At 33.4% G+C, this 23,585-nt stretch overlaps 5 protein-coding genes across 7 annotated transcripts; 3 read left to right on the top strand and 2 right to left on the bottom strand.

Annotated features, from left to right (window-relative positions):
- The first annotated feature begins 3,328 nt into the window (after positions 1-3,328).
- Positions 3,329-5,029, top strand: LOC101217103 (putative pectate lyase 2). The gene is made up of 3 exons (XM_004137526.3): positions 3,329-4,111; positions 4,221-4,350; positions 4,433-5,029. The coding sequence occupies exons 1-3, from the start codon at positions 3,414-3,416 to the stop codon at positions 4,655-4,657; spliced, it is 1,053 nt and encodes a 350-aa protein (XP_004137574.3). The 5' UTR covers positions 3,329-3,413; the 3' UTR covers positions 4,658-5,029.
- A 216-nt stretch (positions 5,030-5,245) lies between these two features.
- LOC101214224 (NAC domain-containing protein 86) lies at positions 5,246-8,590 on the top strand. Its single transcript, XM_004137348.3, has 3 exons — positions 5,246-5,667; positions 5,767-6,044; positions 7,969-8,590. Exons 1-3 carry the CDS (start codon positions 5,511-5,513, stop codon positions 8,278-8,280), a joined length of 747 nt encoding a protein of 248 aa, XP_004137396.1. The 5' UTR covers positions 5,246-5,510; the 3' UTR covers positions 8,281-8,590.
- Positions 8,591-8,654: 64 nt separating this feature from the next.
- LOC101214462 lies at positions 8,655-12,139 on the bottom strand. The gene is made up of 7 exons (XM_004137349.3): positions 11,911-12,139; positions 11,727-11,825; positions 11,266-11,620; positions 10,750-10,884; positions 10,283-10,365; positions 9,199-9,304; positions 8,655-9,093 (listed from the first exon to the last, which is right to left on the bottom strand). Exons 1-7 carry the CDS (start codon positions 12,066-12,068, stop codon positions 9,016-9,018), a joined length of 1,014 nt encoding a protein of 337 aa, XP_004137397.1. The 5' UTR covers positions 12,069-12,139; the 3' UTR covers positions 8,655-9,015.
- Positions 12,140-12,548: 409 nt separating this feature from the next.
- LOC101214703 (organelle RRM domain-containing protein 6, chloroplastic) lies at positions 12,549-15,609 on the top strand. Of its 3 annotated transcripts, none has more exons than XM_031887977.1 (4): positions 12,549-12,962; positions 13,066-13,134; positions 13,233-13,339; positions 15,198-15,609. In XM_031887977.1, the coding sequence occupies exons 1-4, from the start codon at positions 12,680-12,682 to the stop codon at positions 15,249-15,251; spliced, it is 513 nt and encodes a 170-aa protein (XP_031743837.1). In that variant the 5' UTR covers positions 12,549-12,679; the 3' UTR covers positions 15,252-15,609. The 3 variants fall into 3 exon arrangements, with proteins under 3 accessions (XP_031743837.1, XP_011649654.1, XP_011649648.1); XM_011651352.2 differs by lacking the exon at positions 15,198-15,609 and adding an exon at positions 14,872-15,115; XM_011651346.2 differs by having other exon boundaries at positions 12,550-12,962; positions 15,184-15,609.
- Positions 15,610-16,223: 614 nt separating this feature from the next.
- Positions 16,224-19,570, bottom strand: LOC101217341 (protein REVEILLE 7). The gene is made up of 7 exons (XM_011651360.2): positions 19,353-19,570; positions 19,075-19,148; positions 18,345-18,476; positions 18,145-18,256; positions 17,997-18,058; positions 17,384-17,806; positions 16,224-17,274 (listed from the first exon to the last, which is right to left on the bottom strand). The coding sequence occupies exons 2-7, from the start codon at positions 19,084-19,086 to the stop codon at positions 16,573-16,575; spliced, it is 1,443 nt and encodes a 480-aa protein (XP_011649662.1). The 5' UTR covers positions 19,087-19,148; positions 19,353-19,570; the 3' UTR covers positions 16,224-16,572.
- Between the last annotated feature and the right edge of the window lie 4,015 nt (positions 19,571-23,585).

Raw genomic sequence — 23,585 nt, forward strand, 5'->3', positions numbered from 1 at the left:
ATCAATGTCTATTTTGTTGTGATTAAAAGCAGCTTATGTTGGACAAGCTTTTCTACTCGTTTTTTAATCCCTTTCACAAATATAGTTGATCTTTTAATTTAATTTAATACTATCATTACTATTTATTTATTTCACTTATCAATTTAATTAATCAGTTACTATATTAATTATCAAACTTTACATAACAAATATTGTGTGTATATATATATATATATATATATGCATGTGATGAGTTGTGCAAGTTTTGTACTGATTATATGCTCGCATGAATTGCATGCGGAAGATTGAATCTTTAACGGATGTTATGTCAATATTATTGAACACAACACGTTCATGTCGTTTTACTTATAATTGGAGGACTTTAATTAACTATATGTCATAAGTTTTGCAATCACTTCTCAAATGTGATTTATGAATAATATGCGTCAATGTGTGAATAAATGTTTTGTTTACCTAGTTAAGTATTTTTTTTTTCTTTTTTGAAAAAACTTGATTATATGTAACTGTTTATATATGAAATACAATTGATTTTGATTAGTTTGTTGAGTACCAACAAAGTGAACATTGATTGTGATAGGATTAAGACATGTTATCATTTTGTTTGACTCTCTACACCATAAAAAGCATTCATCAAGTAAATTATATTACGAAGAGACACGAAAAAGATAGTCAAACTATAAAAATAATCTCGGACTCTGTCTTTTGTTCGTATATATATTTCGAAATCATATTATTGATTATTGGCATTGGCAAATGTATTGAAAATAAGTGCCAAAATCCAATGTTTTTTTCTTTTCTTTTCCTGTTATGACTTGGTGGAAAAGACAAAATCTAAATTGTTGTAAAAGACTAAATAGGTTTCAAAGAGTAGGAAGTGTTTCGTAAATAGCAAAGGGTAAAAGCAGAATAAAAATTGATTTTTAGAAACTTATTTGGTTAGAGAGTCGTTGGGTATGGAATTGCATTATCAAATAATTGTGGGTTGCTAAGGTGTTGGCCCGCTACGCTTGCAGAATGGACCGCCCAAGGGCCCCAATATACTATTGGTTTGGTGTTGCCCAATTCCCCACCCCTTCAATTTATTCATTAAAGAAAAATTGGAATAGATGACTATTTAAATAATAATAATTAAGAAAACAGCAATATTTTTAAAAAATTGTAAATATAACAAAACTATTACTGATAGACCTGTATCATTATTGATAGAATTTATATGATATATCAGAATAATATTTGCAACATAGTCTATCAGTATAGATTTATATTATTGATAGAGTTTGACAAATTTTGTTATATCTGTAAATTTTTTAAAATTGTGTTATATACTTAATTAATTTGAATTTAATTGCTAAATTTGCAACTATCCATTTATTTATTCATTACTTTTTATTTAGGAGCTTTCGTAAAAAAAAAAATAATTAATTATAATTAACGATAATTTTAGGAATAATAATTAAGAATATAACAACATTTTAAAATAATGTAAATATAGCAAAATTATCGACTTATATCATTGATAGAATTTGAAAATTTTTGTTATATTTGTAAATTTTTTAAAATATTACTATGTACTTAATTATTTGACATCCAATTGCTAAATTTGTAACCATCCAAAAAATCATGATAATAGAATTTCTGTCACAACATTTTTTAAATTTACAAAAGTAGCAAATTTGAAATGATAACTCTATGATTGTCGTCACTAATTTTGTCATATTCGCAGTACACAAAAAATTTGTATGATAAGCTATTTTTTTAAAAAAATGTTTTTGTTATTCGATCCAGTTTTACTTCTTTTTATTTCTCTACAAATTTTACACCACACACCTATTCAATCAACAATTTCAAATTACATCATTATAGTTTGAAATTAGTTATTATACTAATCTAGTTGAAATGATTGAGCCATACTTTAATGCATATTATAAGTTATGTGTAATGTGTTTCAATTATGCGATTATTTTTATAAATTGCATCAAACGTGTAGTAAGTCATATCCAACATTTCACGTTGAGAAGCATAAAGGTAGTAACATAATAAGGTCTAAATTAATCTATTGTGAAAGTTTATAATTTAAATTACACCATTATTATTTAATGTTTAATTAATTTGATACAAAATTCAAAACTGACGGGTATAAATTATAAATTCTTCCAAATATAATTGTAACTATTGGATTTAAGTAATTTGAGTAATTTTATCCGTCCACATGTAGACTTAGGATAATTTATAAAGAAAAAGAATGATGTTTTTTTTTTTACTTTAAATAGCAAAATATTAAAAGTATTTAAAAAATTAAATATATCAGTTCTACATAGGTCTGGTAAAGTGAACTTATGGGTATAATATATAATAATTTTGTTCTCTCTACGTTTACAATATAAATACATACTTAGAAAAGATAATTCTGATATATATATTAATCCTAACGTTTTAGTTTAACGTGTAACGACCAAATAATGCATTCAATTTATTATAATGAGTATTCTTTTGTAAGAGGTTGGAGTTTAATACATCTCACCTATATATTATAATCTTTTTAAAATGTTAAAATATATTTCCAAACTCTCATTTTGTTCTTCAAAAAACACATGTGAGCCTTCAAAAGGTTTAAGAATATCTTTAAACTGATTTAAAAATGTTAAAAGATATCATTATCATTAGTATTATTCATCGAAAATCATTGACTATACTTGGTTTTGAAAATACAATAATTTATAAATCAAACATTAATGGTGAAAGTCAATTGATCAACTATTTCTTTGTTCCATAACGATCAAATTCACGTATACCATGCATGCACCTATATTTTCAAGAACACAAGAAGTATTAATATTATTATATATTACCATTAATTTTGGATCAACATTTGGTTTATACAAACAAACCTTAATGCATGGTAAAAATGAATTTATGGGTAGGGACTAGGGACTAGGGAGTATTATTATTATTCATTCATTCATTCATTCATTCATTCCATCAAGATCAGATTCAAATTTCATACTATATAATTTGAAGAAAAACAGACGACGACATCAGTTAAAGAAATTAAACAAGGAAATCAATGAAGTTGATCGTTTTAGAAATTAGAACATGGAAATACTGAAAATAAGCAGTTTCGTATGAATTAATGCAACTCTCCACTTGCATTTAAAGCCAAAATTCATGAGAAAAAGCTAAAGAAAAAGAAGAAAAAACAACACAAACTCAGTAACTCCTCCCCTGATCTCTCTTGATCATAAATTATTCATACATATAAAAACCAATCTTGAGAGCAACAAGAACAATATTCAATCAAAGCCAAATTAAAAATGACCAGTACTACTACTCAACAACTCTCTGTTCTGTCTCTCATTTCCTTCATTCTTCTGATCTCTACCGCAGTTTCTTATTCAGAAGCCCATGGCTTAAACATGAACGCCATTGACAGATGCTGGAGATCCAACCCATACTGGAGAAAAAACAGACAACAACTCGCCACTTGTTCAGTAGGTTTCGCCGGAAAAATGACCAACAACATGGGAAGAAATCTCATGCACTACCAAGTCACTGACCCAAGCGATGACCCTATAAACCCACGTCCAGGTACTCTCAGATACGGCGCCACAATGATCAAACACAAAGTCTGGATCACATTTAAAAAAGACATGCACATTGTGCTTCAGAAGCCTCTTCTTGTCAGCAGCTTCACCGCCATCGACGGCCGAGGCTCCACCGTCCACATCACCGGAAACGCCTGTCTGATGGTGGTCAGAGCCACCAACATTATAATCCACGGCCTTATCATCCACCACTGCAAGTCTCAGGCGGCGGGTCAAGTCATGGGTCCCAATGCTAAGGTAATTTCACTTGGAAACGTGGACGGAGATGCCATCCGTTTAGTAACGGCCTCGAAAGTTTGGATTGACCACAACACGCTGTACCGGTGCGAGGATGGGTTGCTCGACGTCACCCGTGGGTCCACTGACATAACCATTTCCAACAATTGGTTCCGGGACCAAGACAAGGTTATTCTTCTTGGTCATGATGATGGCTATGTTAGAGATCGGAGCATGAGAGTCACTGTCCTCTATAACCATTTTGGACCAAATTGTAACCAAAGAATGCCCAGGTATAATTTATTTAAATATCGTTTATGAAATTAATCAATTAATTAAAACTAAACTAACATTCCTAAGCATTTCATAATATTAATATCTTTTAGGTAACCATATGTGTAGGATTCGATATGGGTATGCACACGTTGCAAACAATTTATACCAAGGTTGGACGCAATACGCAATCGGAGGGAGCATGAACCCGAGCGTGAAGAGTGAAGCCAACCTTTTCATCGCATCAAAGTCAAAACAAGTAACAATAATAATAGAGTTTGGATTTTATAAATAGTTTTACAATATACAGTATTGATTTTGTGCTTTTTTGTTAATGGCAGGTCATATGGAGCACAGGGAAAGTAGAGGAGGCAAAATGGAAGTTTCACTCAGTGAGAGACGCATTTGAAAACGGAGCATCGTTTGCAGAAATTGGAGTGGGGAAAGGAAGAGTAAAGCCAAATTACAATCCCCAACAGCGGTTTCCAGTGGCAGATGCTAAGTGGATCAGAGCATTGACAAGCTCATCCGGGGCATTGCGCTGCACATCAAATTCTAAATGCTGATATATCTCTACTCATAACCTTATAGTTATTGTTAATTTTTAAATAAATGGATCTCATCGAATATTTTGATCCACTATAAAAATAAAGAGAACATTTTGATTAATCACTACTTTTTGTTATTAGTATATAATAACAATAATGCAATGCAGTTTCATTTCCAGTTAAGTTAACAAAGCTGGCTAAGGATATGGGACAGTAGCCACCTGATATCTGATGTACCAAACTTATTAATTCATACGAATATATATTATAATATATAATGTGTGTATGGATATAATGAATATAACAGAGAGATGAGAGATGTAATGTAACCAAGAAATGATTAGTGATATTCAAAGGCACACTTAATTAAGAAGGAGAAAGGGAAAAATTGATGAACACACTTAAAGAAAGAGCCTTTATTTAAGGATCGAAAGGAATATCAAAGAAGGAATTAATTAAGTACCGACATTTCTAAATATGGTGAATTAAAAGGAAAGAAAATAAACAAGAAATATTTAATCAGTAGCGTCCTGGGAGAAGAACTTGGAGAATACGTATTAGTTGTAAGAAGAAAGAAAGAAAGAAAAAGAGAGAGAGAGAGAGAGAGAGAGAGAGAGTGTGTGTGTGTGTGTGTGTGAGTGTGTGTGTGTGAGAGAGAGAGTGAGGTGTGTGAAGCTAAGAAGTAAAGGGCTTGTAAGAAACGTTTGTCCAAGAATCTGGAAAAGAGAAAAAGAAAGGAAAAGAAAAGAAAAAAGAAAAGGATCCCTAAAGAAGAGGAATTAGAAGGAGGGGATGGAGTTTTTGGTATATATATCGGGGAAAATGTGGAAGTGGGAAAAGAATTGGAAATTAAAGAAGAAGATCTCAAGAAATGGCACCAGTAGGGTTGCCTCCAGGGTTCAGGTTCCATCCCACCGACGAAGAGCTCGTCAATTACTATCTCAAGAGGAAGATCAGTGGTCAGGAAATCGAGCTTGATATCATTCCTGAAGTGGATCTCTACAAATGCGAGCCCTGGGAACTATCAGGTTAATTAATCAATCAGTCAATCAATCAATTTCCCATTTTAGTTACCCATTTTAGTTACTTAATGATTGATATTTGGGGACATTAAATTATATTTGTAGAAAAGTCGTTTCTTCCAAGTAGAGATCCAGAATGGTATTTCTTTGGGCCAAGAGACAGAAAATATCCAAATGGGTTCAGAACAAACAGAGCCACAAGAGCAGGGTACTGGAAATCCACTGGAAAAGACAGGAGAGTGAGTTCACAAAACCGAGCCATTGGGATGAAGAAGACGCTTGTTTACTACAGAGGTCGAGCCCCTCAAGGGATTAGGACCGACTGGGTCATGCATGAATATCGCCTCGATGACAAAGATTGTGAAGACAGCTCTGGCATTCAGGTATTCTTTTTTTTTTTCCCCCTTTAATTCTCTTTTTCCCACCCACAATCATTACCACATTCATATTTTTCTTTTCTTCTCTTTTGATTTTTGTTTCTTTGCGATCATATTCTCTTCTTTAGAATTTTTATGATTGGGATTTAAAAGAACATGAGCTGCCATCAGAAGGGAATTAAGAGGAGAACTTTGACAAAGCTTTTTTTTTCTTTTTTTTTGGGAGTCATCAATTTGTATCTTTTGCATTGTTGGGGGATATAAGAAAGCTCCATAAAGTTTGTGTCACACATTATATTCTTCTAAGTTCCTAAAGCCAAACCCAAACCCAAAGCTCTACTCTACGGTGTTTGAATCAAAGGACTTCACCGAAAGTTATGTTATATGCTCTCTTCACCCTCTCATCCACCATTTTGAACTTTAAACCTACTGTTTGTTTTACTGTCCCATGCACGCATGCTCCTCTCTCTAACATTTTTCGCTACATTGTTCAAACATTTTCCTTTACATTTAGGCTAAATAATCATTTTGAAAATCTAGACTCTTAAAACTTTTAAAATTATTTATTTATCTCTCTGAATTCATAGTTTTATGCATGTTTCATAGAGTCTCTAAACTTAAATCTCGAATGTGTCATTGAAATTGAAAGCTTACACATTTTGTTAAGACATTCATTTAGGTTTTTGAAAATGGAGCATATTTTTCTCTCAATTTTTGTAATGATTTTTTAAATTTTAAAATAAAAAAATAATCCTTTAAAGACATAGCTTATTTATATATATATATATATATATAAAAGACAAGGAAAATAAATAGAAAAAATTAAACATGAAATGAATGATCAAACACAACCTTAAATAATATAATTATAAAGCTATTGGATCATAGTGTTTAAAGAGAGATGTGTTCCAAATAATAACAAAATGAACATAAATATCTAAAAAAAAGAATACATTTTTCTTTTAAAAATTATACATTTGAACTATAATTAGTTGCTAACTAAACAGTCCACCAACAATAATAATAAAAATATGAACATGGAAAATTTTTGCTGTGTTGTTCTAAATAACATAGATTATAGTTGCTCCAAATGTTACGTGGAATTAAGAGAAATGGATAGGTAGTTACTGACAGTTATTATTATTTTTTTCTTTTAAGCAAATTGTAATGTAATGATGTTGAGTAGAATTTGAGAGTAGAAAGAAGAGTAGAAAGAAGAGTTGAAAAAAAAGAAAAAGAAAAAAGAAAGTCCATTTAGAGGGAAGCATGATAAAAAGAAATGAGTGGCATACATATTCTTTACTTGTACCAGGATCTTTCAAGTCATAAAGAAAGTTGAGTTTGGCTTTTGTTTTCTTATAGCAAATGAGACAAAAGTGCTATCCCCTATGGTTTAAAACACACACACACACACACACACACAAACAAACTGTTATATTTGATTTTAATATATTCCATCTTTACAGCATTTTAGATGATGATCTATTCCATTATGAAAGTTATTGTATTCTCTCATATTAATAAAAAGAAAAAAGAAATTATCTACCAAAATGAAGCTAGAGAGAGAAAGGCAAAAGAAGAATGTCCCCCATCATTTGCTTTTTTTGTTAGTTGTAAGAAGATGTCTCTCACTTTTCACTTTATTCCATCACTAAAATCACCCAATGGACCTTTCTTTGTCCACGAGTTTTGTTCTTGTTACTCTTTCTAAAGCGTTCGCCATCAATTTCTCCTTACATTCCTCTCTTTTCACTCATCTCTTCTCTTGACATGAACTATGTTCAGATTGAGTCTTTACAGTTGGTGAATGAAAAAAGAAAATCAAAAGCTGAAATTAAAAATATAAAGCAGAAGAAAAGAAAGATGACAAATCAGAAGGGAGATGAAAATTGCAAGTGTTTTTTGTTTTGTTTTGTTTATTGGGTTGCAGGATTCTTACGCCTTGTGTAGAGTATTCAAGAAAAATGGAATATGTTCAGAAGTGGAAGAAATATTAGTAGGTGGGCAAAGCAGCAGCAGCAGCTTGTCATTTATGGAGAACTCAAACTCAACATCACAAACTTTAGTCAATGATTACGAAACTCTATCACCTGATATTCTGATGGCAGCTTCATCTTCTTGTGTGGAAGAAGAGGAAAAGGATGATTCATGGATGCAATTCATTACAGAAGATGCATGGTGTGCTTCCAATTCATCAGCCATCGGCCTCGATGACCTCTCTCACCTGACTTTCACCAATTGAAACTCATATTGGTTCCTAATAATTTTATAGATTTAATGGTCCCTATATTTTTTCTTTATTATAATAATTTATACGAACGACGTGTATCTCTCTCTCTCTCTACATATATATACATATATACATACAAGTTGATGGGATTGGGAAGAAAGAGCAGAGGAGAAGGGTGGTGATATTTGTCAATTTCCATCTGTAGATTATGTATTTTGGATTGTGGGTGTGGTTGGTGACTTCTGTAGGGTCAAATTTAATCAAATCAAGTAGAAACAAGACCTCTATGGAATATATTTTGGTTTCACCTTTTCTTGGTGAATTATCTCATCTCTGGCTTACTTCATTAAAAACACCATATATATACTTTCTAAAGCTATCCATAATATCCACAAGCAATAAACACACTTACTTATTGATAAGTTGACAGGAAGCCATTATCGATAAGTTTCACAAGATCCTCCACCACCCATCTCGAACACTGCCAAGATTGGTCTGTGTAGATAGAATTCAATTCATGACAACGTATTCATTTCACATATAAGTTCAGCCATTAACACTATCTCACATCCTACCCACATGAAATCCTTGAGATTTATTCCAAGCTTTAGCACACCTTCTATAATTTAGAGTATAACAACTTACTCATTTCACCTCCCATAATGCTGATATGTCCCAAGGATATAACGTTACCTTCAATGAAAGACTAGCGCACATGAAATCAGCCTTTTGCTTACTTCTGTGTGTTCAAATCTTCCATTTCTGGAATTCTGTAGAGCTTAACATGAAGGAGCTTGCATTTCTATGGCCACCACCTCCAAATTCCTGAGAAATGGAAGCAAAGAGGTTGAGATCTCAAAAAACCATTGCCATTATCAGCTCATTAATGACTTAATGTTTGATTTCAAAAGATCAGAGGAAGCATTGAACCTGTGAGATGGGAGTTGTGTCTTCTTCGTTCACACTTCTAAGACTTATTTTCAACATCTGGTCATTCCCAAGTTCAGGGACTCGGTATACAACAGCCCCAATGCCTCTACAAGAATACAAGGGAATGAAAATAAACCAGACAAATTGTCGAGAATTCAAGACAGAGATGGATTGAAGGGTTAATTTTTTAAATATCTCTATCATTTAAATGAAGCTAGAGCCTGTTCAAAATGATTTTTTAAGTGTTTATGAAAGTATTTTTAAGCGAAAAAAGGTATATCTTTAAGTACTTGAATAGTCACTTCGGACGGTCTTAGTTATGATTACAAATACGTTGTATAACTTCTATAAGTTACGATTGCAAATTACTGAACAACCACCAAGACAAAACAACCTTATTGGGAGTGGGGGGTACATAAGCTTTCATACTAACAATCAATAAGGTACACATAGAAGGTCAGCCCAACGGACAAGAATTTAAGAGCGTGATTCAAAACCTTCTAACAATAAAATTACCAAAATCACAGCAGGAGCTAATAAAAAGAAGAAAAGGAGAAAATACGTTGCAAAAAGTTCAAGGGATGTATTAATGATCAGTGCAGATACCATCATACTAGACAAAATACAAGAAAAGAAACTAGAGAAGAAGAGCTACCGACTTTCCTGGCCAAAGAACTATTCATACTATATCTCCGTACATCCATAGGACAATGAGATGAAAAAAATGATTTAAAAATATACAAATAAGAAACAACCATTTCTTTTCTTGGATAATTTTTTTTATGAAATAGACAACTTTCATTGAGAAAGAATGAAAGAATACAAGAGACAAATAAAAAACACAAGCCCACCAAAAACAAACAATAAGTCTTGTACAAGAAGTGCTTCCAACTCAGTAAGATGTTACCAAGGGAATAGTTAAAAAAAAGAAAGAAAAGAAACTTCAAAAGCAAAGCCGAAAAAGAAGTATGGAACCTCGCTAAAAACCAAACCTCATAAGGGTCCTTCTCATAACCTCTAAAAACTCTCTTGTTCTTTTCACCCTAAATATCCCAAAGGTATATAAGTAGAAAAATTGACATACCTGAAGTTTAAGTTTTGACTCTTAGTAGCCAATTGGTGTCCTAATTCACTTCTTAGTTCTGAAACAGAATCTGCATCAACAGCCTATTGGGGGACAAACAAAATTAGAGAATATAAAAGATTAATTTTGGACTATTTCTCAATCTTCATTATTTTCCAATTTTTAGCTCCATTCTATTAAATAATTTAATGGGCAAAGACTAGCATGGACTGTAAATCAATGCTTATTCATTTGATTAAGAAGATGACCATTTTGCAAAGAAAAATTCAGTAAAAATGAAGCTCATGAGTCATGACCAAAGACCTTAAATACATTTAGTTACTTGAATTAAAAACAACTACTTGAAAAAAAAAATTAATCAAGCCAACATAACAATTATACAATATGGTGAGTAACAATTAGTTTCAAATTTTGGTTCAGTTAGAAAGATGGATAAAAGGGAACAAAAGTGAGACTAGTGGACATACCAGACAACGTCCAAAAGCTCCACCACCGAGTGTAATGCTATATGATTGATTCAGAACACCGTCTATTAATTTTTGTTTGTGAGATAAACTCACTATTCCTTGACTAATCATAGTCTCCATATCCAGAGATAGTAACTGCAAAAACACATACTCCTTAATCATCTTCAGTGCTATTGCTATATTGTAGTCATCCAAGAGAACGGTGACATTTTACAAGAGAAACGAGAAGGATGTAATGTGATATGCTCAAGAGTTTGAAAAGCTATGCATTTTTGCAACTTGGTGTCTTTCTAATCAATCTTGCTGCATGAAAGCGATCAAATGAACTGTAAAACCATCCATGTTACCTAGAAGCCATTAAGATTATTCAACATTGTGGTGCATTGTTTAAGTAATTGAATATTTTCATGGAACAACCAAGCACAAAGAAGATACTTGATGAGTAGACAAACAAGTTTGAAAATCAGCAAAGCAAGAACAATCTCACACAACTCTCAATGACCCCGGAGAAATCACCTGATTAAATAAATTAGGATTCAAGAGAGCATCAAACTCAATATTCAAATCTTTCAAACCGCTGCTTAGAGCTTTACTATTTGGAAGACTCCACTTCCAAAGATCCCCATCCTCAATATATTCATAAAGTTTCCTCATACGTTCAAATTCATTCAGCACTTTGTGTTGGGAAGAAGAACCAACATCAACATCAAAGTTGGCGACAGCATCTTGTACAAGCTTTTGCTTGAAATAGTCAAAAGCAATAGTAGCTCCACTTCTCTGAATATCAATAACTTTAATCACATTTTCACCAATTGAACAATCATGAGTGAGCTTTTCAAGAGCCGTCTTGTGGTGGTCCAGTATAATCACTCTAACCATATATAAAGAAGTGAAGAAAAAAAGAGATATCAGACACAATTTCCAAGCAACCATAGTAAATTTAAAAATTCCATTGATAATATAAAACCACAAAAGACCTGTTAACTTTAGAAGAGATGTCCTGCACAAATCCAAAAGGACCCACATAGTCCAAAAGGTAAACGTCGGCAATTTGATGGAGGGGAAGCTGGTCGGGTCTGAAAGAAAATAAATCAAAGGTAAAGTTCAGAGTTTTAAGAAGGTGGAAGGTAAATGTAAACGAAGTGAGCAAAAAACGTTAACCTGAGGGGATTATAGACAGTATTGGGGAAAAAGAGAAGAGGTGATTGGTTTTTAGAAACAGTGGAGAAGTAGAGATGAGCTGCCAGAGCGGCGAAAGCGCCGTCGGGACATGGATAGTGATATAGCACCGCCGTAGATTTTGTGATTACCGAATTCATGATGGAAGAGAAGTAAAACCCACAACTTTCACTTCATCAAACCAATCTAAATCTTAATATAATCTTAAACCCCTCCCCTAACTAAACTTAAGCTTCAAATTTTATATCTACTAAATTCTACTATATTTTTATTATTATGAAGATTTTAAAAACGAAATATTTTGACCTTCTATCTTAGGATTCCTATTTTAATCCACAACATTCAAATTTAGATAACCTATTTTAATATTAGTTTTAATTTTATTTTTTTAAAAAAATATCACTTTCAAATTTTTCCAACTATATGTGGAATGAGGATTCACACTTTAGACTTATGTTAGTTTCTTTTTTATATATATTTGAGATAAACTAATTTCAAATCTCATAATGAGAAGGCTAAGTACCAAATAATTTTACAAAAATTAGACATAATTATGAGTGAAAACTAATTCGAATTTATTAAGAAAAAAAAAAAGGAAAAAAACTTTATATAATTTGTTATTGTGATGCGGTGTCGTATTATAGATCTGGACTAAGAAAACTGGGGTACAATCCGCTAATATTCCGGATTGCGAATTCCTCGAAATCAAACTGTTTAGCGGCTTTGGGGTGGAACGCCGGAGAAGACGAAAATGACCGCCGGCTTGTCTTTCACGGTCACAGCTGCTCCGAAACCATTCTTTCAGCTTCAGACTACTCATCACAGCAGTATCAGTTCAACCGAGACGCGTATGCGAATTCGAAGCATTCAATCCAAATTGGCTTACAGTTCTACGCCACTCCCCTTCTTCTCTGCGAGGAAGACTCAATCAATTTCAGATTCACTGCTCTTTTCAGTAGCGTGTGTCTCTTCTTCACCTTCATCTTCTTCTTCTCCCAGAAGATACACACCTTCAACCAGGCTCTACATCAGTGGTTGGTTTTCTTTCTCTCAGTTGTGTATTTAGTCATAATTTGGCTGGTTATGTATGTGGAGACAATTTGGATTGCTTGAATCATTACAACTTCACGCGTGCAGGACTTTCGTTCCGGACCACTGAAGAGAGCTTGCGAAATGCTTTCAAAAGCTTTGGCCAACTTGTAGAAGGTCGTCGAGTAGTAGTTCTCTTGTGCATTCTGAACGTTCAATTATGTTTCAATTGTCGATATCTGGCGCTAACTGTTATCATTTGTTATTAAATTCAGTCAATTTGGTGATGGATAGACTAGCCAATAGACCAAGAGGATTTGCCTTCCTCCGTTATGCTTCAGAAGAGGAATCTCAAAAAGCTATCGAAGGAATGCACGGCAAGGTAATTTACGTGCTCTATCTTTGCAATTGATACTCTGTCTATTTTCTTCCAAACGAGTGTAATTGTTTTCTTCTGTGTTATGCATTATCCTCTTAATCGCCAAAATCCACTTCAAATGCCCATTTCTCTCATTCACTTCGATTTTGGTAATGCATACGATTAGCCTTCTTGAATTATATCTGATTTACTCAGCAACTCTAGCTGAAGACGGTAAATCCATCTATAAGAACTCTAAATAACTATAATCCACTCCAGAATTTGCGAGGTTTAATTCCTTTAACTGCCAGAGCAAGCCTTTCAGTATTTATGATATAAAATCACAGACATTATAACACACCAGTTTAGGCTTTACACAAAGGGGCAATAAACCTTGAAGTTCTCTATAATTTTAGCTAGAGAATAGATATCTAGAAAGGAAAAGCTGGATGCGATAGATTTAAAGTCGCATTTAGAGGACATAAGGTAGCGTCCATCCAGATCCAGTTATTCTTAATCATTGCTTCCTTTCCGAACTGTGGAACATTATAACTGTTATACCTTCAAACGAAAAAAAATGAACTTCAATAGATAGTTAATAACTGAATGTTCATATAAGCATTAGGTATTCATAACCTTGTTTTATTGCATTGGTGAACGTGTATATCAGCAGATAGATTACTTGTCATGGTTAGATTAACATTGTTAGGAGGAACAAAGCCAAGTGACTGAACCTGCCCTCGCAGTTTCTGTTTTACCACATACAAAACCTTGGATGGAACTCACTAGAGCTTTGCAAATGATCTAAATATTGAATAGACATTGCCTCTTCCCCTGTCTCCTGAGCCAAGTGAAACTTACCAGCAGACAGTTACTAATTCCCTCCCTCATCCTTTCCTCCTTAAAGCTTTCATATTAGCGATCACTTACCATCGAAACTAAATAGTTCCAACTAACTTCGGCTAAGGGCAGAAGTGTTTAAAGCAAAACATTAGTGTTTTTAAAATTTCACAATGATTTTTATCATTTGACTACATACTAAGAAAATTTTGAAATATGTTTTTGGGTAAATTTTCATCTTTCTAAAAGTGATTCCAACTCAATACCATTGGTGGTCATTCTCGCCTTTGCCCTTCATATTATAAGTAAACCATAGGGGAGGCTTAGGAGGCCTATCAAATACCGCAACCAAAATATAAAATGTTTCTTGAATATTCGGCATGCTCCACATAACTGATTGTAATAAAATTCAGTACAATTTAATATGGACTTGGAAGAGAACTGATTAAAGATGGTTAAACCCTAATTTGTGGCTTGACTTGTCATAGAACGATCCCTGTTCAATGAACTTGTTATATGAAAGGATTTATTTGTAATTAAAGTTTCAAACTCAAACCACACTATATTCAATATTCACGTTTATAGCTAAAAATTTGTGTATCCGAGTGCACAGTACCACTGTTAAATTTAAGTGTACTTTTTGGCCTCGAGGTTTCCTCCAATTTATAGTGACAGCTACGTTTGTCGAAGTTAACAGTCAAAGAACTTATTCCCAGGTTTATTTGATGGATATACCCTTCCCACCTCTTCTCATCGGGAAACATGAATTGATATGATATTCTCTTCTCGGATTCCATGGATAAAATTCCGATGCTTCCTAAAGAGAAAAAGGCTACTTTTGAAATCAAGCTTGTAGCTGGGAGGGTCTGATCTATGCCAACCAATTATAGAAGATTTTTGTTTTTATTTATTTATAGTAAATAAAAAGAAAAGAGAATCTGTGATGATCTTGTTGTCTTATCTTTTTTGGTGCATCTAATTTTCAATTACAGCAGCATCATGAACTAATAGGGGAAACTTTGATTTAGTTTCTGGATGGCAGGGTGATTTTTGTGGAAGTTGCAAAGTCCAGATCGGAGCTACGCCAAGGCCTTGAAGAAAACTCTAGTTAATGCATGCTTTAGTATATAGGCATCATTGTACCCCCCAAAGTTCAGATTCATTTTTATAAGAGCCCAAACATATTTTAGGAATATATATATAACTAAGGGTTGGGCTCTGCATTGTTATTGGTTTGCGAAACCTTGATCTTGACTATATGATTATAATATAGTCTTAGTGTATTTCAGGAGCAGTGTTCTGTCTTGAAATTAAGTGGTATTAATATTGGGGATTGGTACAGTGGATAACCTAACCAAACATGAACTTCTAAGGCATGGTCTATGGTCAAGGTCCACAGGTTGTAACACGTATATGTGAATGCTTAAATCATGAGAAGCGCAGATTTTTAGAAATATTAAGAAGAGGACTTTTAGGGCTGTTGATTGATACTAGACATGTACCCGTGAGAGAAAGTGTGGGACATAGTTGAAACAAACAAGAAGGGCCCCTTCCCGTTCCGTCCGTGCTGAATTCTGTCGTCAGGAACAAAGATATAATTAAGCCAAGGACAAGTCAACGATTCCCCTTGGAATCACAGGCACCTATAGAATTTTGAAGTTTATTTAAACTAATAAGTTTCCTCGGTTTTTGTACTTAGGTTGTTCATGAACCATCAGTGTAATGCATATTAAAACTGATAATTAATGATATTGACTTTGTAATGACAAATGTTGTGGTCAAGGTGTTGGAGAATAAAGGAGGAATTTTCCCATGACTTGGGATCTGTATTTTGAGTTATATTACTCTAGTTGAGAGTACGGAAGTGAATAATCTAATTAGAGACGAGTGTTCAAGATGGCCACTGATTGAATGCTTGGAAAGGTGGTTTTACTTGTCCTGAAACTGCTCGTCATTCTTCACCTTCAGGAAGGTTAAATATTTGATAGTTATACATTTTGGTCTTCAAATTTGAACCAGTTTGTTCAAAGATAGGTTAAGATTAATCGTATCTCTCTAACAAGCTCTATTCGCCTAGAAATTTAACCTTTTCCATTATGAAGATAAGAATTAAAAGGAAGAACCTCCAAAAATAACATTTGCAAATATGTTAAAAGTCATTGAGCAACACCCTTCTGTTTTACAGAATGAATAATTGTCACTCAAATATCCACCCCCCCCCCCCAATGTTAAATCAAACCTCGATCCTTCTGTTTGTTTACTTTAGATGTGATATGTTACAAATCAGGCCTCCATATTTTCATCTCAAAGTAAGAGAGAAATCTCAGAAACCCATGTCAGAGCATCGTGGTTATTTGCTTTTTATGGACCATAATTCTGTTGCCGATCAATTCCACTACGATTTTGCAGAAGTTGGGTTAGGAGCAAACTCGAGCTCTCCGGCTCTCTCTCTCTTCCGAAACGATCAGCGCAGAGCTTGTATCTCTCTGAGCCAAGCATCTCTTGTAAGGCACGAACCCCTTCTTACTCTCATTTGCATTACCTCTTCCTACCAAACAAGGCTCTTGACATTCTACCTCTGGGCTTTGGGTTTCATTTTGATCCTTTCTTGGGGAGCCAGAACATGAATCCGCAAAAGAACTCTCCTGGGAATTGTCATTTTGGATCCTTTCTTCCATAATATGGTCAGTAGATGTTCCAGTTGAAGTTTGATCCGATGGAGCAAGATAAAAATATGGCACAGTTTGATACAAAGACCAACAAGTTTGAGATGCATTAGGTAAGGCCTTAACATAAGGGACACTTCTGTTCTGCTTCCCTAAGGTTAGTGAAGGTGCTCCACCAGGCGACATGTTCAAATCACCGTTGTTATCCATTCCAAGAGCTAAACTTACATCCATATGTTTTGAAGTTAGCATCTCAACAGAATTCTCAGCATACACTTTACATTCACTCTTACTGTCATCTTCAAATGTCAACGTTTCAGTGACTTCAAAATCAAGAGGGGATGGTTGTTTGTCATTAGTTACCATTACTGTCCTTCCAAAAAGCTTTATGCTTTTAACAGGAGAATGTAACTTGTTATCCACTTTCTTACTTGCTGATCCTGGCTTGAATTTCTGGATGATTAGGCACGAGATAAACAGAAAGAAAAAAGTCAGATCCTAGACATCCAGTCAAGTACATAGAGGAAATAAAGTGCAAGATTAAAAGGGCATTTCAAATTACCAGAGTTAAAAATTCTTCTGGGAACCGCTCTGAGGATGATTCGAGTGACAACATTCCTTTTTCTTCCCCAACAATTGATTGAAGGTACAGCTCCCCCTTCCTAACAGGGGAAGATCTAGTTGGCTGCATGTCAACAGCTTGTGAAATTGGCGATGGGCATCTATTATGTTGCTCCGAAACCGCAGAAATTTGATCATCCGAACTAAATGCAGTCAGTACAGAGGTAGGTGAGTGGGTCTCTTTTTCAGCAAGTGATAGGTTTGGGGATGGAGACCTCTCTGATTCTCTTGCAACTGATATTGCCTTAAGAGAATCAACTGCTTTACGAGGGTAAGGATGCAGTGGCTTCCTTTTTGGTCGAGGTGGAGGAATCTCAATTGGGTTAATGGAGCTCTCATTGCTTCCACTTGACTCTCGCACTACCTGAAACACAAAAGACAACATAAAATTTCAGGTAAGAATGGTTGCTCAAAACGTATGTAACAAAATTACGTAAAAGGTTTGGTGGCGATCTATTTTGGTAAAAAAATCCACTATCATTCTGTTCATATTTTGTTTGGGTAATGATTATACAAATATATTTTTGGGTACTAAAACAAAAGGCATTTTTGACCTTAGAGAAGAATTTCTGAGCATGGCTTCGGATCTGAACAGCTGTTTTGGTGCCAACATGTTCTGCAGGAAGATCAAGGTAGCACTAAATGACGGGTTGGGTATTACAAATACCAGATTCATACAATCCATTTCAAACTGGGGCTTACCTTTGATCTGACGCCAGCCACGACCGTAGAGTTTCAGAGCTTCGAGAAATCTCTGATGCTCTTCCTCTGTCCATTTTTCCCTTTGTTTGGAAATAGTGTAGGGCTTCCTAACCTGTTCGTACATAGGAATTCCATTTCAATTCAAAGCTTAACCCTTTCGGAAAAGAAAAAGAGAAGTGAATAGAATTAAAATTTGTCACCTTCAATGCACTTTCATTGCCATAGGAGGATAGGGAGCTAACTCGCATCAGTGGATCTAATTGTGCTCCATCATTGGAAAGGCCATTATTAGCTGCAATTGACCCGTTTGACAGCGTGCCTTCATTTTTTTCCTACATTCCATATCGTAATAAAAACGAAACGTTAGAGCGCACAAGAAATTGGACCTAGTAACTCTAGAATTCCAACTAACAGCCTAACAGCAACCCATTTCAATTCTTGTAACAGTGCATTGCATAACCCAATATGCTTAGCAGTAAAATAAAAGCGTCGACTGCAGGGGTACTCAGCAGCACAAAGTGCAGAAGAAGGAGAAAAGGTTAACTTTACGAGTCCAATCCATTCACAAAGAACGAATCTTATAAATTACATGAGGATCTATTGGTGGCACCCAGTACGACTGGAGCAATAAAAAATAAAAAATCAGAACCAAATGAGTAAAAGGACAAGATTTTGGCTCGACTTTGTAGTCAATTACTTTAGTAAAGGACAGAGCAACAGGAGTTAGGTTAATAAAGTGGAAAAGAGATTAGAAAGAAGAAAAACCATCAAGTGAGATTTGGGTACTAAAGAACGTAATAAATGAATTAGGTACTCAAAATCCAAACAGATGGACGCTCCTAGTCCTACAAATCAATCAAGTCTCACAGAGAAAAAGTCCATTGGAAACAACAAGAAGGCAGGGGAAGAAGCAGTGTGTAGGATTTTTACCTGGACACCCATCAGCGCTTGCAACAAAATCGGGGAGGAAGTTCAATCTCGGAGTCAGAGTCCACCAAAAGGGCCTGAAATTAAAACAAAAGTGATGTTTTTAGGACATAATTACCACTTCCAAAATTAGTTATCAAAATCGAAGTTTTGCAGAGAATCAGCAAAGAGAAAATACACGATGGAAACATAAAAAGAAATGGAAGATTGAAGTAAGAAACCCAGAATAGAGGGATGAATTAAAAAGGAAAAAAAGAGTTAAAAGAGTAGAAAGAACAAACCTGATAAGTGGATTGGGAATAATGGATAGATTGTGCGCAGAAGAAGAAGAAGAAGAAGAAGAAGAAGAAGAAGAAGAAGAAAGAATGGAAGGTGAGATTGAGAAAGGGAGTAGTAAGTAAAAGAGGGAGGAAGGAAAGGCGAAGCAGGCGAAGAAGAAGAAGAAGAAGAAGAAGAAGAAGAAGAAGAATGGAGAGAGCAGTAGAGATGGGAATTGAGAAAGAAGGCATAATAAAAGAAAAGAGAAGAAGGAGGAGGAAAGAGGAGAGGGTGACACGTCAGACGCATATATTTTGGGAGTTTTATTAATTCCACATGGAAACCTCCAGAAGGCCTTTTCAATCTTGTGGCTGAGCTTCCACTTTGCCACCTACACGCGTCACTCTCTCGCCACCCTTTTTCTTTTTCCATTACCCTTTTATTTATTTTTGCAGTTTCATATTTTTAAAAATTACAGATAGATATTTGAGAAAATATATACACACACACATATATTAGTGAAAGACGAAGAGAAGGGTGGGCGGATTTAATCACAATATCCCAAAGTAAGTAAGATATATAAAAATTATTAATTTTTATAATATTAAGTGGAAAATTAGATATTTTTTAAATTTAGGAGGGTGGTGTGGTGTTGACAGGGAAAAAGGGGAGAGATGAGGTGAGGATGAGATTATTATTATTTGGACGACCAATCCCATTTTTTCCTTTTTCACTTTTTTTCCATTTTCAATGTGTTCCTATTTCTGCGTCCAAACACTCCCTATCTTTTCGTCACTTTCTTCTCTCCTTATTTCCCTTCCCCTTCCCCTTCCCCTTCCCCTTCTTCTTCTTCTTTCTTTCTTCCTTTTTATTTTCCTCCACCAATTTTATTTACCCTTTTTTTTTTCTATTTATTTCTCCCAACTTAACTAACACTGTCTCTGACTCTCTTCATTTTTTCGCTGCCCTTTTCTTCTTTTACTTATTATCCATTACTCTACTTTTGGATATTTTCATTTCTTTTATTTCTCTTTTTTTTTTTTAAATATCGGTCAAATATATTATGTTTTGGTTAATTTTGAAATTTGTGTTTTAACACATTTTTATCATTTAACTTAGTTGGTTTAGCCATCTCAACATCCCACTATCACACTCAACAAATCTAGAGCTAATTTTGAAAAAGTTAGGTTTTGTTTAAACAAACATTTTAGTGGTTAGTTAAATTGAAATAATAATAACAATGAATCATAACGCTGTTTATTTTTTAATCTTCAAATTTGGTTTTGAAAACAAAACAAAACAGAGAAGAGACCATCTTATTATGTAAGGTTGAAATATTAAACTTAAGATAAAAGACAAATTTTGACCACAAATTATTTAATCAAATTACAAATTAGAAAAACAATTCTTTTATATTTATATATATAGTCTTAATTATCCGTTGGCTCCATGGACCCCAAAGAAGTCCTTTTCACTCATGGAATATTTATTTTTCCATAACAAGCAAAAAAAGGGAAAAAATTGTAATTTCATAAACAACGTCCAGAAAAAAAAGATGCAGTTTTTGGTTTATATTTAAAGCAAAAAATTCCTTAAAGTTGGGTACATTGATAAGAGGGGAAAACCAATCATTTGTGAATTTTAAAATTTTGCCAAAAAGTATCATTTTTGCAAATTATATCCAAAAAAAAAAAAAAATCTATCCAATGAAGAGATTACTGTAATTTTTTTTAACCAATGCTTTTCTCTTAATAAACAAACCATATTTGTAATACAATGTTTACTATGGCTTCATGAAAGAGAAAAAAGAAACAAATTTCTCTAAAATTATTGAAGAAAGATTTGGAAATAATAATATGAATGATATGAAATGGGGTGTCCTTGTGGAGGCAGAGACATATATGGGACAGATTAAAGTAAGATTAATGTGTGTGTGCCCAATCTTTGTCATTATGCACATGAAATTGAAGCCTATGATTTTACAACAACTCAACAAAAACACTTAACATCAATATCTTTCTCCATTCAATATCTCTCTTTTCTTCTCAAAAATCATTAGATTTTATTTTATATTCAGTGGAAATCACTATTTGACACTAATACATATTACATATATAGTCTTTCTCCTAAATGATTTTAAATAGTACACTTCCATATCAAACTGCTTTCAAATCTCAACTTTTATCTATCCAACCCTCTTATTGAAAAAAAAAAACAACAAAAACAAAATATACCATCTAAAATTATCTTAACTTCACTCAAACCTTCTAAAAATTAGGAATTTTCGTTTATTAAATCGATTCGAGCGCAATGTGATTCATGGTTTATGAATGAATTAACATGTGTGTATTTCATGGATCGACCATTAACTTAACTAAATTTATCAAAAGAAATTTTCGTTTTATTAAATTAAAATGTGGAAAATGAGCAAGGCACAAACCACCAATGGTCTAACACTCAACCACCAACTATATATGTTCTATCATTTCTTAACGCTCTTTTAATCTATAACATTGCAATTTTTTTAGCATTTATCAAACAAATCCATTAAAACGTTTTGTTGGTTTTGTTATTGAATTTGTACTCGAGATTAGAGGTTCAAATTTTCATATCATGATGATTAAAAGTCACATTTAATTCTCTACGCTTTACAACTACTATTAAATCAAAAGAATATGCTACGATTGTATGTGCTACAACACAACTTATCAAAAAAATCAATCGAGTCTTGCAAATTACTAACAACAAATTTATTTACACGAAAATGTTAGAAAATGAAACAATTAAGACTACTTACAACTTGACTAAAAGTTTATCACCAATTGTCAACACAAGCTATAACTCGTCAACTAAGAAATATAATACACTTATTTTTCTCCTTAATTATAAAGTATATAAGAAGAAAACCGTACAATAAATTACATAGTAAATAGATATAGTTTTGAAGTATATATTTTGCATTTCAATATATTTATATTGAATTGGAAATAAAAGTATCTTGTGTGTCAGTGTGTGTGTGTGTTTCTTATTTTCGAATTTAATGATTGCCATTATTTAACAGCATACGTGTTTAATTAGTTCTACTTGTTAATTATACTAGTTGACATATTGACATATGGTATAGATGAGATTGAGAAACATATATAGTATATAGACATCTCTTCATCTAAAGATGAAATTAATTACAAACCTACAAATAAGATATGTTATTAATTTCTTTTTAATGCTATAAATTGTCAAATTAACCAATCCATGGGATGGTTAGACCAATGTTTGAAAGTCGTCGTGTAAGATCAAAATGTTTAGAAATTTAATATTTAATTATTTACTTACAAAGATGATAAGGAATTTGTTTTAAAAAAAATATCTGGACGGAAACTTTTTGAAAATCTTGAAATAGAAAAGGAGAGGAATGAATTTATAATTTGAATAATGATTGAGAGATTGTGTTTAAAAAGGAAGAGATAACATTTTGATGGCTCACTAAAAAAACACCGACTAATTTCTTTAATTTTAATTGTATTAAGAGAGAATAATTAATATGTGGCGGAGAGATGGACAGCTGTCCTTCTCCAAATGTTTGGTCTGTGAAAAAGACGTGGATGAAATATTGATGAGCTGTCATCACAAGACCCACTTTGCGCTTTTCCTTTCTTTCTTTTTCCTCTTAAAAATCATCAATTTTAATCCACAAGTCGCCCTCTAAACCCTATCCTCATTGCATACTCTCCCTAACCCTAATTCATTTTTTTTTTCTTCAAAATCTGTAACAAAATTTAACATGAAAAGGGTTTTAGAAGAGTTTGTGGAGAAATGAAATGATTGGTTACGCAAAGTGTTTATAATAATTTATAGGTAGTTTAGGCTTGAAAGAAAATATTAAGCAAAGCGAAACCTAAAAGGATAGAGAGAGAGAGTGAGAGAGAGAGATTTGAGGCCACAAATTTAAGAGAGAGAGGGAGGAGGAAATTGATGTAACTTAAACTCAAAGTTGAAGCATGAAAAAAGGGGAATTTATTTATGTTGAAATGAAAAAGAAAGGGAAAAAAAACAGCTCTTAGTGTGAGTGAAAGGCTGAAGATCAAAGTCCAACTAAGAAAAAGAAAAGGGAAAAGTCCAAATTAAACCAATAAATGCTTGAATTTGTATCAAAACGAGAGGCGGATATTTGTCTAAGATATTCCTCTTTCTCTCTCTATTTTAAGTGTAAATGAATAAAAAAGTGATAAGCTTTGTAAATGGGACCTTCCCCTTTT

Source organism: Cucumis sativus, chromosome 1 (genome assembly GCF_000004075.3).
Source record: "Cucumis sativus cultivar 9930 chromosome 1, Cucumber_9930_V3, whole genome shotgun sequence".
Classification (NCBI taxonomy): domain Eukaryota; kingdom Viridiplantae; phylum Streptophyta; class Magnoliopsida; order Cucurbitales; family Cucurbitaceae; genus Cucumis; species Cucumis sativus.

What these genes read in the sequence shown, in the direction of transcription:
- LOC101217341 (XM_011651360.2), bottom strand. An exon ending in GCAATGAAAGTGCATTGAAG is followed by an intron (nt 18,257 to 18,344) that starts GTGACAAATTTT and finishes ATGTACGAACAG; the next exon opens with GTTAGGAAGCCCTACACTAT. An exon ending in CTCAGAAATTCTTCTCTAAG is followed by an intron (nt 17,807 to 17,996) that starts GTCAAAAATGCC and finishes TTTGTGTTTCAG; the next exon opens with GTAGTGCGAGAGTCAAGTGG.
- LOC101214224 (XM_004137348.3), top strand. Translation starts at nt 5,511, where the DNA reads ATGGCACCAGTAGGGTTGCCTCCAGGGTTCAGGTTCCATCCCACCGAC. An exon ending in CGAGCCCTGGGAACTATCAG is followed by an intron (nt 5,668 to 5,766) that starts GTTAATTAATCA and finishes TTATATTTGTAG; the next exon opens with AAAAGTCGTTTCTTCCAAGT. An exon ending in AAGACAGCTCTGGCATTCAG is followed by an intron (nt 6,045 to 7,968) that starts GTATTCTTTTTT and finishes ATTGGGTTGCAG; the next exon opens with GATTCTTACGCCTTGTGTAG.
- LOC101214462 (XM_004137349.3), bottom strand. Translation starts at nt 12,068, where the DNA reads ATGAATTCGGTAATCACAAAATCTACGGCGGTGCTATATCACTATCCA. An exon ending in GAGCTTTTGGACGTTGTCTG is followed by an intron (nt 10,366 to 10,749) that starts GTATGTCCACTA and finishes GTCCCCCAATAG; the next exon opens with GCTGTTGATGCAGATTCTGT. An exon ending in ACACAACTCCCATCTCACAG is followed by an intron (nt 9,094 to 9,198) that starts GTTCAATGCTTC and finishes TCCATTTCTCAG; the next exon opens with GAATTTGGAGGTGGTGGCCA.
- LOC101214703 (XM_011651346.2), top strand. Translation starts at nt 12,680, where the DNA reads ATGACCGCCGGCTTGTCTTTCACGGTCACAGCTGCTCCGAAACCATTC. An exon ending in AACCAGGCTCTACATCAGTG is followed by an intron (nt 12,963 to 13,065) that starts GTTGGTTTTCTT and finishes TCACGCGTGCAG; the next exon opens with GACTTTCGTTCCGGACCACT. An exon ending in TCGAAGGAATGCACGGCAAG is followed by an intron (nt 13,340 to 15,183) that starts GTAATTTACGTG and finishes ACTTTGATTTAG; the next exon opens with TTTCTGGATGGCAGGGTGAT.
- LOC101217103 (XM_004137526.3), top strand. Translation starts at nt 3,414, where the DNA reads ATGAACGCCATTGACAGATGCTGGAGATCCAACCCATACTGGAGAAAA. An exon ending in TGTAACCAAAGAATGCCCAG is followed by an intron (nt 4,112 to 4,220) that starts GTATAATTTATT and finishes CCATATGTGTAG; the next exon opens with GATTCGATATGGGTATGCAC. An exon ending in TCGCATCAAAGTCAAAACAA is followed by an intron (nt 4,351 to 4,432) that starts GTAACAATAATA and finishes TGTTAATGGCAG; the next exon opens with GTCATATGGAGCACAGGGAA.